The 14,839-nt window shown below is 29.2% G+C and overlaps 2 protein-coding genes across 4 annotated transcripts in view; one reads left to right on the top strand and one right to left on the bottom strand.

Annotated features, from left to right (window-relative positions):
• The window catches only part of LOC127701473 (zinc finger protein 507-like), a 323,989-nt gene that overhangs the window by 155,940 nt on the left and 153,210 nt on the right, over window positions 1-14,839 (bottom strand). The window lies entirely within an intron of this gene.
• The window catches only part of LOC127701526 (core-binding factor subunit beta-like), a 43,006-nt gene that overhangs the window by 5,053 nt on the left and 23,114 nt on the right, over window positions 1-14,839 (top strand). The window contains exons 4-6 of the mRNA XM_052205423.1: window positions 4,230-4,346; window positions 7,054-7,173; window positions 12,063-12,121. Of these exons, the coding sequence (XP_052061383.1) occupies window positions 4,230-4,346; window positions 7,054-7,173; window positions 12,063-12,121 (296 nt within the window). The remainder of the gene's footprint in view (window positions 1-4,229; window positions 4,347-7,053; window positions 7,174-12,062; window positions 12,122-14,839) is intronic.

The following is a 14,839-nucleotide window of genomic DNA, read 5'->3' as shown; positions in this document are numbered from 1 at the left end:
ATACTGTGGCTTATGGAATCTCGCCAAACCGCAAGACAAATTTAACTGTTATGATAGACTCAATGATTATCTAGTGTATTTGCACAGCGCTATGTACAGGGCTAAATGAGGAATTCTATAGAGGATTTTCTAATTAACAAAATCAAAAACAAATGCAAAGATCCTTTTACGAATACAACATTAGATTTTCGTCATTTGGCAATTACTAGCCGTGTAAAATAGAAGTGTTTTGTACAGTTTTATTTCGATATGTCAGATTTTAGCTTGAGGCTAATAAAAATGTAGGCAATTACATCTTTTTGTTGACATTAAATGCAATACATCATTGACTTCACACACTGGTGCACATATAAGTAAAATTCAGACATAGGTAGGAAGGTAATTTCCTGGTGAAAAATAAGATTTTAAAAATTAAAAAATGCTGTAATTATTGTTTGATCAGGAAGTGATATGAAAAGTCACTATAATAAACAATTACAAATATTGAAGAAGAATAAAAATAATTCCCACATTTTTCCAAGCATGAAAAGAGCATTAAATTTTCTAATGGAATAAAAGCCTATCATATCATCTCCTTGAGGTGAGAAGAAAGTGAAAATATCTTTTATGTAATATGACATTTTTAGTAAAAGTTTCACTATCATAATCTGATTTATTGAAAACACTTTTTCCCCATAATTTTCCTTAAGATACATGTACATAACAATATGTCAATTTGACCTTGAATTTTGACAATTGCATTTTGCGTAGTTGAGTTTTATAAATTTCACACAAACAGTTTTCAATTTAACTTTATAATATGTGGTGTTACTAATCATACATTGAAACTTATTATTAATATAAAAACCTTAACTTAAGGAAAGAATAGGCATTAAAAATTTAAATTTCATTCTCATAGATTTCACTGGTTTTAAACTTGTTAATTAACGCTATTAAACCTCCTTAAAAGACACCAAATTTTAATGAATGGCCTTAAGTCAAAAACTTTAAAATGAAAAATATAAAAAAATAATGCATGAAGTCAGTGAACAGATTAGACAGATTAGAAGTTAAATTTTTAATACTGTACAAAGTGAATTTTCTGTTTCAACATTTAATGGGAGACAACTCTGACAGTACTAATGTCCTAGATAATTTCAGTTCATTTGTAATGCATAGCATGCCACTTATGTTTTATTATATAAAGAATAAATTTTGTAAGGTGTATTCAATTCATTCTTATAAAATTCCTATCATAGTTGGTTTTATAATTAAATTCTTTTAACTATAACAATGATGAAAATCTATTTATTTATGTCATAAGTACTCTTTAAATAGCTTAAGATTACATCATAGTTTATATTGGCAGAAGTCAAAATATTTAAACAGTTTGGCAGAAAATCTCAAATGTATTCAGATAAAGGGGTGGTCAGTGATATAATACCTCATTACACCTAATAAATCATCAATGAGTCACATGGCCAGTGACCCACTAACTTTTTACATACCAAAAGTCGGAAAACCCCCACCCACACATACAATGGCTACACTCCAGTTACCTTTGTAAATATATTTTGCCTTGACATTTTTCTTTGTCCTGGGTCAGTTTTATTTAGAGATGATAATATAAAGTTATTTAAATGAAATGCTTTAATAACAGTTTGGTTCAAGTGCCTTTAAAAAAGTAAAATATTGGTCTTGTTGAATCACCTGGTCAATCGATACCTGAAGTGTATAATTGAACACACTTTTTAATATTATTGACATAGGTAAAAGGCAAAAAGCTTAAAAAAAGCAAGATTCCAATTAATGCTTGCAGGTCTACTTGGGGACCCATCCTAAAAGGCAAAAAACTTAAAAAAAGCAAGATTCGAATTAATGCTTGCAGGTCTCCTTGGGGACCCATCCCTACTCTTTCTATTATAAAAACACTATATTCAATAGAACCCCCTAAAAGGTGTTTATCCTTCAAATCAAAATTTGTTAAGCAACTGCCTGATTTATCTATGTAAACATTGATAAATAAAAAAAATAAGAAATAAATAGAATTAAAAAAAAAAAAAACTTAAAGGGCAAGAGCAAAAATGCCAGATTTTAGCAATTCAGTGTATGTTAAATAGAAACTTAAATCTTTTCTATTATCTCTGCTAAACATAATGCTAGTTTGAAGTGTTGTTCAAGTTCAGCACGGTACATGTCATTGAGTATAATTTCTAGCACTTGTAGGCACAATAAATGAATGCTAAAACTATTAAACAGTTGTAACACATTTAGTGTTATTGGCAGTAAAATACAAAAATGCGTGTTTTGGAATTAGTCATTATAGTAAAGGATGGTCATTTGACTCAGTACTCCAACCATCCCCAATACTTCAGTTACAAGATGCTTATCTCTCCATACCTGTGTAGTGCAAGTGCACATGGCAACATCTGTAGGCCTGTTGCATTCTGAGCAATTGCAAAAATCATCAAAAAGTGAATAATCATGATAATAAACATTAATATTTATAGATTTTTTGTATGTAATAATTCACTAAAATAGAAAACAATCAAAAATATACCACATGCTGTTGTGAAAAAAGTATTTATTTATTAGCGAGGGTTCCTTTTGTGGTATTCAGATTGACTTCTATGTTTGTTTGTACTTAAATAACTTTTCCTTGTTTATTAATTTTCAGATCTGTTTCTGTAATTTTAGAAGAAATATATATTTGATCATTGTATTCATTGACGTATACATGTGATAGTGTCATATTTATAAAACTAGACCAATCATTTGTAATTATGCTCTTTAAAGTTAACAAGAGGACAGTGAAGAAAATTAATAAATTATAATATTAATGTCTGTCCAAATTATCATATAAAAAGATGATTTTTTTTTTTTAATATGCTAACAGTTTGGCTTTAAACAAACTTTTATTACTTTATGATTAAGATTAAGATTTGACAACAATATGAATTGTAAAGAATTTCTTCTTGTAAAAGGATTATAAGTTTCAAAACTTTTGTCCAATCCATTTATTGAACAATTAAATATGATATTGTAATAGATACTTTATGTTGATGTCACAAAATGTGTTTCCATATACTACAGTATTTGTTTTGTTTTGATATTTCGGGATTGTTTGCATTGGGTTTGATCAAATGAGAAAATAAACACCATATTGATTTCATTTTCTACTGTATTTTTTATTGATACAGTAGTTTAAAGGGGAATGCCTAATGACAGATATGTAAAAAGCTATTTTGACGGGGAATTAAGTAAACTGTTTGTCATTTTTTACATCGTGAGGTATAACATATTCTGTCTATGACATCACATACAATATGATACACAATAAATGTTACGTCACACCTGTGAATGTCATGGATAATAGATATTAATAGGATGTGGGTGCACAGTATTACGTCACTTCAGCTTGTTTACAAAGCTTCCTTTATCATTTGTTACTAAATTTTCACATTTTTGTGTAAATTTTCTCTCCCATTTGCCAGATTTTTACAGACTGACAAAGTTTTACTCATAGTTTCAGAAATAATGTTAGTGACAAATTAAATAATAATACCTATATAATAAATAAAAAAACGTGTGGCACAGGTTCAGACACTACAACACAGGCTTAACAATTTGTTTGAACAAATTACAATTATTAATGGGTTCAATGGGTTTTTCTCATTGTTGAAGGCTGTACATTGACCTATAGTTGCTAAACTTCTGCATCATTTGGTCTCAGGTTGGACAGTTGTCTCATTGCCATTCATACCACATCTCCTTATTTTATATTAAAGTGTCATGAAGTATGTTTATATTAAAAGTTAAAAGTAATTGCATAATCTGTGCAGTCAGTCAAAATTTATTCAAGCTTTATGGACAAATTGATAACTCTATCCCCAACCAGGATATCACCATGACTTTTTTGGTAAAAATAAATCTTAGTATCCCTTCCAAATAAAAAGCTGGTCCAGCTAAATGTTATTAGCCCAATATTCTCCTTTCTTAATTTTTTTAGGGACTGTTAGATTTTTTTTTCCATTTAGGTGTTTCTGATAGCCCAGACAGGACCAAGAGTTCATGTGATCCCTTTCTATAGGACTATTTAGCTATTAGGGATACTTATTTTGTTTTGTAAGACATTTACAATTATTCATTTAGGATAAAACAATTAGATGAAGAACTAGAAGACAGCCATCAGTTTAGATCTGTAGAGTGTATAAAGACAGAATGTTTTAACATCATATTATCTATTTCAGGTACATTTAAAATCACAGTTCATATTGAATGGAGTATGTGTTATATTTAGAGGAGCTTTAGATTTAATACGATTAGATGGCGTAGGCAGTTTAGATTTCGACTCAGATAGAGCCGAGGTAAGTCCAGTGCATGATGGGAAAGGATTTTCTTCTGTTGATCTTATTTGCCATTGCTTGATGGCTTTGCTGACATTATAGCATACATCTTTTAGCTCAGCTTGTCTTAAGATTTAAGAAAACACCCGGAATTGTAATTTTAAAAGTGAAATAGGTTATTTATTCAGATAATTTTTAAATATGTCTTTTAATAACATCCCATATCTGAATCAAGGATAAGTATGAGACAACTTTATTAATAAGGTCTTTAATTGAGGGACTTAAGGCCAGAGACTAGACACAGTTAGGAATGAGAGCAAGTTTATGCTTTGTTCAGTGAATCAGGTGAACTGGAAAGAAGATTTCTTTTGCCTACATCTCCCATGTCCTTGTCTTTTTTTTATTTTAAAATTGTAAAACTGAAGTTCTGAAGTGTCAAAAGGACATGCTTATGGATCTCTCACTTTCTTTGAAAAGAATATGCATTTCTATATGTATATATACTGATACACAAACATTTTTTCAACAATCCTAAACATGCTAAAAGAAAACTGTTAAAAAAAACAGCTGTTTTATGCAATTTTTTGTTGTTAAAAATTTGAATTCGTTTTAGGACCATCATTTATGTTGATAACTTGTGAGAAACATTTTTGAAAAGATAATAAGGGGTATTAACAAATACATCTCCATTGTGTATAGTTAGGAATATTCATATTCAAAGATACAATACAAAAAATACAATATCTGGCTGGATGATGGTAAAACTCCCCAGGGACCAATTGTAAAAGGAAATATTTTGAACTAAAAAAAAATTGATATGAAAGATGAAATTAAAACATCAAAGTTGTCTTGATTAAAATTGATGTAACAGTACTATGAAATGAAAATGTCAACTCTATGAAAGCCAATGTTTGAACTAAGATAATACCACAGAGCATATGGCCCAAGAACAGATTAAAATGCACCCTATCATAATTTTGTTTGCATTTGCAACATGATTCACTGTGATTAAAACACTTATTTTCCTTCAATTTGGTTTCTAAATGACCATGTTGGGACTGTTTTATGAAGAAAATTGTTCACAAACACAGGATTTTGTAATATTGTTTAATTAAGATGCAAGGTGGCAAACAAAAAGGAAAAAACAAGATTGAAACCATTTTTGCAGTTTTATGGAGATTTTGACAAAGAAATTTGTCACTTTTGTGCAAAGATTAGAAGTTTTGGATGTTATTAATATTGTTTGTGGTAAAGGGGACTGTTTAATATCATATGATTTATGAATAAAGGTCTTCTTTTCTGCAATGTCTAAAATGTATTTCCTGCATGCAAACTGCAAAGTTGCATCATATGAAATTGCTTTTCTCTTTAATTATGCTTGGTGAAAATTTCAATGATTTAATATTTTCTGACAGGTTTATTATCTAAAATTGAAAAAATATGTCCCTATTGTTTCAACATCTGCAGCATATTTCAAAATTCCATTTTTCAGAATTTTCTCCAACAATACATTTTTAAAATTTGTGTTTTAGGCCATATTAGAAGTGGGTATTTTACAAGGGTTATGGGCTCTTTACATAATAGTAAAGCACATTTTCCATATCTAGAAACCATGCCATATGCTGAATTCTGTCTTTTCTTCAACATTATCATTTGTTGTGGTTTTTTGTGCCATTATGTAATGACTCCGCAATCATGGTATTGCATCTTGAGATTTGAGATATGAATGAGCCAGTCACCAGCCTCCCAAGTTTGTGTTGTCCCTGAAAGCTATAGATAACCACAAACATCTCCCTGCTCCATCTGCTATAGGCCAGGCCTTGCTATCTATAGACAAGAAAACAATGAAAACAAAGACTAAAATGCAGATTGCAAACCTGAAAAAAATTGCAGTGATCCATTCTAAATATCACATGTGTTTCTTAAATCATTCAGCATCAGATTCATTATGTCAAATGTTTCATAATTTTAGCTGCAGCATCTGAGTAAAATTAAAGTTTCCACAGGACAATGGGAACAAAAAAGACAAAGAAAAAATCAATATCTGATAGCAAGTGAAGGAAATGTCAGCTGCCTGTATCCCATTTTGTTATTTTATTGCACTATATCTTGTAATAATAGCCCAGAACTACCATATGCAGTATGGATGCAAAAAGCCTGCAGGAGAAGTTAAAAGACAAAAAAATAACTTCAAACTAATTAAAATTTCATTTTCTTTGATGTTTTGAATTAGCAACACATTTCATAAAGCAGCTGATTGAATTTTTTAGCCATATTTTATTCCATTGTTTTGAAACTTTCAAGGATTGCATCTTAAAATGCATAAGCCGCAGTCATGTTTTTGGATGCAGATGATGCATTTTAGTGCTGCCCGGCACATGTCCAGCAAGTGCTTACATAATAGAATAAAAATATTACCATTTACAAGCTCCAGGTGATACATAGGGACTGCAAAAGTTGAAGTTTTAACGTTTGAATCATTCTCAATAAAAGTTATTTGGATATGTTAAACCAAATCATGTGTGAGACCCATTACCCCTCAGATAAAAAACTAACAAACTATAATGCCTTTGCATATTAAATGATTTGCAATAAAGCTTTTTAAGTAAGGACATATGCTCTTTGTAAATTTAACTTGAAAAAAGTGACTAACAGCTTTAGGTTTAAATAAAATAAAAAATAGCCTTATGGCTTAGATTTTAATGCTAGATTTACCTCCCCTTTTCAGGCGGAAGATGCAATGCTCAGAGAACAAGTAGAACAATATAACAGACGAATACGAGACTTTGAAATACGACAACAACAATATCGTGATCAACAAGACCGAAGAGCAGAACAAGAGGCAGAGGTAGTTGAAGCCTTGTTGTGCTTTTCTGAAGAACGGAAGTCATAGCGATGTTGTATACAATGTTGTGTGTGATAGGTGTATGTGATCTTCATTTGCTCACTTGCATGAAAACTAGCCTCATGCTGAAATTCTTCATTATCAATTTTGAATGTATTTTACATTTCATTTGTTTATATTATGAAAATTTTTCCTTATTAAGTTAAATCTTTTATATATTTTATTTACAATTTTTGCTTTTCTATATATGTGGTATATATATATCTCTTGACTTCAAAGACATGATTAGGTGATACCATTTTTTAACAGTATATATACTTGTTTATTTATCAATGAAAACTTGGCTTGAAAATTTTGAAATTAGTCTTGCAATCAATCTGGTTAAAGTATTGGCAAGGATTCTTTGGGAAGTTTGATTTGTAGAACTTTTTGTTTTACACTACTTTTACAATAAAAATGCTTTTATCTGTTGGAATTTTTACTAGAATTGAAAAAAAAGAAGTGATATACTAGGACATTTTCAGATTACTGTGTCCTTAAAGTTTAATTAATAAGTTAATTAAATTATTTTCTAATTGAATTTTTGACTGATTTTAACAAAAGTCCTACACATGCTTACAAAATTGATTTAAGCCCTCATCAAGGTCTTTCAAGCAGATTATTCCAGTTATATTATATTTGTCCCTTCTTTCTGAATGTAACTTATCTGACCTTAAAAATCATAATATTCAAATCTTTCTTCCTGTATTTATGTTGTATACTGTTGTATTCTCCAAGTTGATTGAATATTGTAAAGGCTATAATTCTGAACAAAAAAAAAACTATTTCTGTTATGTTGTAGAGATCTCGTCTTAAATGCATGTTATTGTTTGAGAGTATATAGATATTGTTTTATCGTCATTGTACATACAAGCATTTTATCGTAATCATCCAGAATATTGTTATTGTATGTTTGTTGACAATAATTTATGATTCTCTAGTCAATTTTTATATATTTATATTATGTGTACATAGAAGCCACTGAAGATGCCTTACCAAAATGTATATGCAATGCAGTTCCGATGCAATTTGATGTATATAGATTTGTAGAACTTTTTCCAAACATAGAAGGCTGTGATCACAAAGATCATGACCGTAAAGTCTTCTGTCATGATTAGCCTTTTATAAAGGTTAAATCTGTCGTCTTTGACCATGATGATCTGAGTTTTGCTAGTTTTGTTTTACATGAACAATGTCATTATATTGCCAGATTTGTTTGCAGTCCGTGTTTATTCTGAAAAATGGATAGTCTGAAAAGCAGTAGACCTGTTTTTTGGCCGAATAATTGCTTCTTATGTAGAATTTAAGTCAAACAGTTTGGCTTTTTTCCTTGAAGAATATTCCTGATAGAAAAATCAATATTTTCTTCTAAAAAATTTAGAGTTACCTCCCATGTGAACAATAAAATTCCCATTGAAAGATAAACTGTCACTATTGTTTTGTTTTATGTTTCATATTTTATAATGACAAGGTTGTACACAAATTATGTTTTAATGTTAAATAAAAACTGTTGAACTCTTTATTTTCTTCTTTGTTTTATTCTTTCCTGTTTTTTTGTTTTTCAGTGCATGCATCTTGTAAGTGGTCCACACTTTTCTTTGTTCAAGCTTTCAGTTCTTTTGTTGTGGTCCCTATTACAGACAGGGCACATGCCCAGGTTTATTGTCTCCTTTTGCAGCACCTGCATTCAAAAGATTGAAATATTTATTATTTCACATTTCTATTTATGCATTCATATTTCTACTTTATTTCAGTTAAGGTAAATAGGTCATTACAATAAGTGATTTAACAATGGAATTTTCAATATTTTTTCCAAACCATAAAAGTGAACATTTGAATTTTTCATCAAAATGTGGAAATTCAATTCTTTATTGGTACATTAAGATAATAAATCTTACAGCATTTTGTATTCTTGAGCAATAGCAATTATTATTTTATTTTCTTCTCATATCAATTGATTATGACCATCTGTGTTTTTTATATCATACATCAAAATATTTTAGACTTTTACTGTATTAAGTAAAGGGTTTCTGGTTGAATTATTCCCCTTGATTTTGCTAACAACAGATATGGAAATAAATGGTCGGTGGCAGACAATTGTTATTATAGTGCTATATCAGTACTACAATAGACTAGATTATTTTAAATGGGTTAAGAACTTTTGAAAGGTAAAAATACATCTTTTAAAGTATTTTGCACTAGAAATTAAATGATACATAAATATCCCAAAAAGTCATAAATCAATTGCTGTTTTGGAATATGAAGTAAAATTTGTGATGTTTTGTTCACAAGTCTTTACAATGTAAGTTACGGAAGAATATAAATCCATATTCATCAGAAATAGATTATATAATTTTCATAATACCTGTTGTAAAAAGTTGAAATTTAGGGTATTTAAAATGTTAAATCTTTTAAATGTTATGCTAATGAGCATTGGTCTGACTTACTTTTAACAACAGGTTTGCATATTGCTAAGAGGCAAGCAATTGCTTTATATTGTGCATGCTATGAGAGGAAGTTGTGCATTTTATGTATTACTGATAATTTAAGCAGAAAGATGAATTATGAAAATCCAGACAAACTTTTCTCGCTTTTCATCTATAACTTGAAAAGGTGTCTAGAGCTGTTTGCCCTTTTAAAATTTAACTGAGAAACATGTAAAGCAAGAAGTTTTTATCAGAAAAATAATTAAATCCCTTTTTAAGGATGTTATTCATTATTCAATTACGACAGTTAATGACATATCTGATTTCATCTAAAGAACATTCATGAAAACTGAAATCATGTTAAACTGGGCATCTATAGGTACGTCCATCATTGCTCTTTTCTTGTTAGAATGGTATAATGTGTTTTTTATGTTACCGATACTATAATTATACTGCCCATGTTAATAGAGATCACGCTCAGGAGTAAAATTAATACCTTTATTGGACAACAAGATTAATTTATTGAATTCCATAACAATGAAAAACAGACATGAGCTCATTTAAAACTTAAATGGTAGTCTTTTTGATGTCCAGTAAATCAGAATACTTAAATGGCCAACAGATTAAAAATAAAAATGTAAGCATTCAATGTAACCTCTATAGTGTAGAATTTGAAGTATTGTATTTCTGTTGGTTTTTTTTTATATAGTACTCTGAAATTTTTTTTTAAATCAACTCACCGACACACAGATAGATATTTAACATTTTTGAACAAACATAGATCTGATATAATTTTAACAAAAATGACATATGATATTTGAGGTACACATAAAGTCACATCACATGATAAAATTTAAGACCGACATCAAAGAAGAATACTTTTTTGTTTTCTGTCCTCTGACTCCTCTCATTTGTATGTAACCAGAAGGTCTTTAACATAAATTATAACTTACTTAATATTACTAAGGCCATTCCAAGTTGAATACTTGTTTTTCAGATTTTTGTGTACATAAATTGGAGCGAGCGACCGAAATTTTTATTTTAATTGGTTTATCCTAAATGAATATTTTAGCAAGCAATACCTGAAATTCATTGAGAGGAAGGCATATTTTTAATTTTTTTCTACAAAACTTTTAAAGAGAGAAAAAATATAACACTCTGAAATAGTTGAAATTGTTTAATTTATTTAAATGGAGTAATAACGAAGAAATTCTCATAAGAATTTCAATATAAAATATTTTAGGATTCCAAAGTTTGGAGCGAGTGAATTTGAAAAAATATGAATCAATTTGGAGTAGCCTAAAGTATTTTTTCTGACAGCGATAAACAGTCTTCAAATTGTTCTCATACAAGCAGTTCAACATTCTCTCACATTATAATGTACTGTGTTATTAGTTTAGGAATATCCGCTTTGGTCACTTTGCTGGTTTGCTTATTTTATTTAAAAACATTGGAGTTATTTCTGTTAAAAAAAGATACCAAAATATCTTTAATTAATTTTTTGTGGGTAATTTACTAATTTTCAAGTCTTAGTTTTGAAAAAAAAGATTTTGCAATAAAGGCAAAGCTTTCGCCCAATGTGCTAAGAGCTTCATAATATTAAATGTATTTACAACTAAAACCATAAGTGTGTGTTAGGTAACCAGTTTTTCTTGCAGATGGACTGTTTAAATTTGGAGACCAATTATAAGTTAATCTAAGGAAAAATTACCAGAAACAAGCTTCTTAGCCTAAGTTATGTTGATATTAGGACCTTTCAAAATGCAAAAATAGATCTAGGGAAAATTCACACTGAACTGATCTGTTACAAGAAAATTAGTTACACTAACACTTGTATCCATAACAAAACTGGTACTGTAAATTCAGAAATTATTGCATCCATTTATTATTGCGATTTTGTCATTTTAGACTAAAATGCGATTTTAATTTTTGCGATATTGAGAAAAATCCTGTTTAATTCATATAAAAAATTTCAAAATACGTGTTTAAATTATTGCGATTATAACCCTGTTGCATTTTTCGCAATAATAAAAACATCGCAATAATTTCTGAATTTACAGTAGTCTGTAGTTTACAATGCACAATGAAAATATTTGGCTTTTAATATACATTTTTAGCATTTTTGCATGAAGATATTTTCGATTAACTTAAATAGATATAAAAAAATTTAAAGGTAGGCTTAAAGTTGTTTGTCTTCAAATTAATGTTTTTTTGTAGACTTTTTAATTAAGAATTTTAATTTAAGACTTAATATGTATAAACACTAAAACTTGCATGGAGAATGACGATAACTTGATTTCTGAAAATCAAATATCAAAAAATATTTATCAAATCTATCTGGAACTTGAAAGTAAAAAAAGAGCTCTTCCTGTGTATTCCACCTCACCAAATTTCTATATTAATATATCCGCTTGTCTCCTAACACAGGTGAGTTCATCCACACAAACCAGAGGTGCCAAAATGATTGCCGACCCTCCAGTTAGAAAGTAAGAAATTGTTTTGTCTGCTTAGTAATGCATTGTGATGTTCAGCCATTACATGAAAAACAATTACTTCCCTTGAACATACTCTTATGCTTGGAGTTTTGCCACTCATTACAATTATTACACATGTTTATATCACCTTCATTTAATGCAATAATAAAAACAGAAATTACATTAACACTGTTCAACCTGTGTTATTTTTTTAAAGGAAATCTAATGTTGTTTTAAAACTTGCATAAAGGTCACGTAGCAAATTGAATTCACTTTAAAAGGTTAATTTGAAACTAAATTTTTCAAGCTATATGTTTAAGGCTGATTTAATGTTGAGTTATAAGGCTACATCACAGTACATTGGTTATTTGTAGTGACTTTGGTTTGTGGGCATGGACTCGTTGTGTTTTACAATGCTTTACTTTGATTTTGCTTTTTTGTTTGAGCTAAATATTATATGTATTTTCAGGGAATATACATTTATGTTTGCCAATTTTATTTAGCTCACCTTGACTAAGGTCATGGTGCTATTGTTAAAGCTTTGCATTCGCCATTTCATGATTTGACTATTGTCATAAGTCTTTTATTAACCACTTAACTAATTTGAATTAAAACTGACCTGTATCATGGGTGACCTTCTTACAAATTTGGTTGGGTAACTCAACCAAACAAACAACCAACCAACCAACATGGCCACCATTACATAAAACAAAGATAAAACACCAGATTTAATCATATGTCTTTGTTATGACATGGTTTACTACAAATAAGCATTTTGAATATTTTAAATTCTGATACATGAAAATAATTTGATCAGACTGATTAGAAATTATTAGAAATATATAGCTCAGATACTTGACTTTTAAATTTACATCCACTGACCTTTGGAACTTATGAGATACTATACTCTCAACTCATCTGAAACCACTGTTCTAATTTAACCTAAGTTTTTCCCGAATTATCCCTAGGGTGTGTTCTATTGGACACTCTGACTTTATCTGTCAATAAAAACTGACTGCCAAGAGATAGACTAAGTAGTGCTGAAAGTGGTATTTAAGGAGACTCGCGGGTACAAAAATTTCAGCAAAAATCAAACATTTTGTTTTTCATTACAAATTTTATTTATAATACTATTAGTTGTTACTTTATGAAATGGTACAAAAATCAACCGAGAAAATCGATTCGTTTTGACCCCAGATGACTTTTTAAATGTTTATATCATTGAAAAAGCTCCAAATTATCTCCCTTTGGTGTAAAAATGCCATTTTTTTGCATAAAAATTGAAATATCTTTTTCAACTCATCGGTGACCTATATTTTTTATTATTTTTTTCAAATAAGCTGTACTTAAACTAAACTATATTAAAATTTAAGTGATTTCTGTAATTTAGTTCTTTTTTTATTTCATTATTACCTTTTTTTCTCCTATTAGTTTAACAGAAAAAAAGTACCTGAACAAAAATGCATGCTTATTTCAAAGGCAGATTTTGAGCTTAAATGAACAGTGACCCCATATTTTTATTTTGTTTTTCTATTAAGTAAAGGATAGAGTTTATTTATAGAAAAAAATAGTGAAATCCTATATTTAAAAAAAAAATTGATTTATACCCGTGAGCCACCTTAACATGCAACAATTAATCAATCAATCAATAATCCTATTTCAAATCTAAATCATGTTATGCAAATTAACAACTAATTGGTTGGCTTTCTTTTTAAATAGAACATTAGAGATTAACTTAATCTTTATCTGTATGCAGCTTATGAGCACTCAATGAAGTTTTTCCAGCAACTCAGAACAAAATGCTGCTATAACTAGATGTTGAAAATATAAAAAATTACTTGCAGACTCTGGTTTTTATACGCCCGTCAAAATTTTGATGGGACGTATTATGGTTTACAAATGTCCTCTGTCAGTCTATCCGTCTGTCCGTCTGTCTGTCCGGCGTAAACATGTCGCACCGTAACTTGAAAACAGCTTATCCAAATTTCATGAAACTTAACATAGTTGTTTCTTATGATGGTCAAACGATCTGTATACTTTTTGGGGAAAATAAGATTAAAACTTTTTGAGTTACTGGACTTAGTAAATAAAACAGGTGTGTGTTTTTTTTCACATGTCGCGCCGTATCTCAAAAACAATTTATGATTATTGCTTAAAACTTTACACACTTCTTAGATATATTAATCTTAAGATCTGTATACTTTTTGGTGATGATTCAAAATTTTCTTTTAGAGATATTAAGTATTTTGTTAAAAAAGGGGGAGGGGTTTTTCACATGTCGCCCAGTATCTCAAAAACAGTTTATGATTATTGCTTAAATCTTTACACACTTCTTAGTTATATTAATCTTAAGATCTGTGTACTATTTGGTGATGATTCAAAATTTTGTTTTTGAGTTATTGAGTATTTTGTAAAAAAAGGGGAGGTGTTTTTCACATGTCGCACCGTATCACAAAAACGATTTATGATTATTGCTTAAAATTTTACACACTTCGTAGTTATATTAATCTAAAGATCTGAATACTTTTTGGTTTTGATTCAAAATTTTATTTTTGAGATATTGATTTTTTTTTTTAAAAAGGAGGGTTTTCACATGTTGCGCCGTATCTCAAAAACGATTTATGATTATTGCTTAAAATTTTACACACTTCTTAGTTATATTAATCTAAAGATCTGTATACTTTTTGGTTTTGATTCAAAATTTTATTTTAGAAATATTGAGTTTTTGTA

This window comes from Mytilus californianus, unplaced genomic scaffold (assembly GCF_021869535.1).
Source record: "Mytilus californianus isolate M0D057914Y unplaced genomic scaffold, xbMytCali1.0.p SCAF_5, whole genome shotgun sequence".
Taxonomy (NCBI): Eukaryota; Metazoa; Mollusca; class Bivalvia; order Mytilida; family Mytilidae; genus Mytilus; species Mytilus californianus.
Note: the sequence above shows the minus strand (reverse complement) of the source record. Positions and strands in the feature narration are given on the sequence as shown.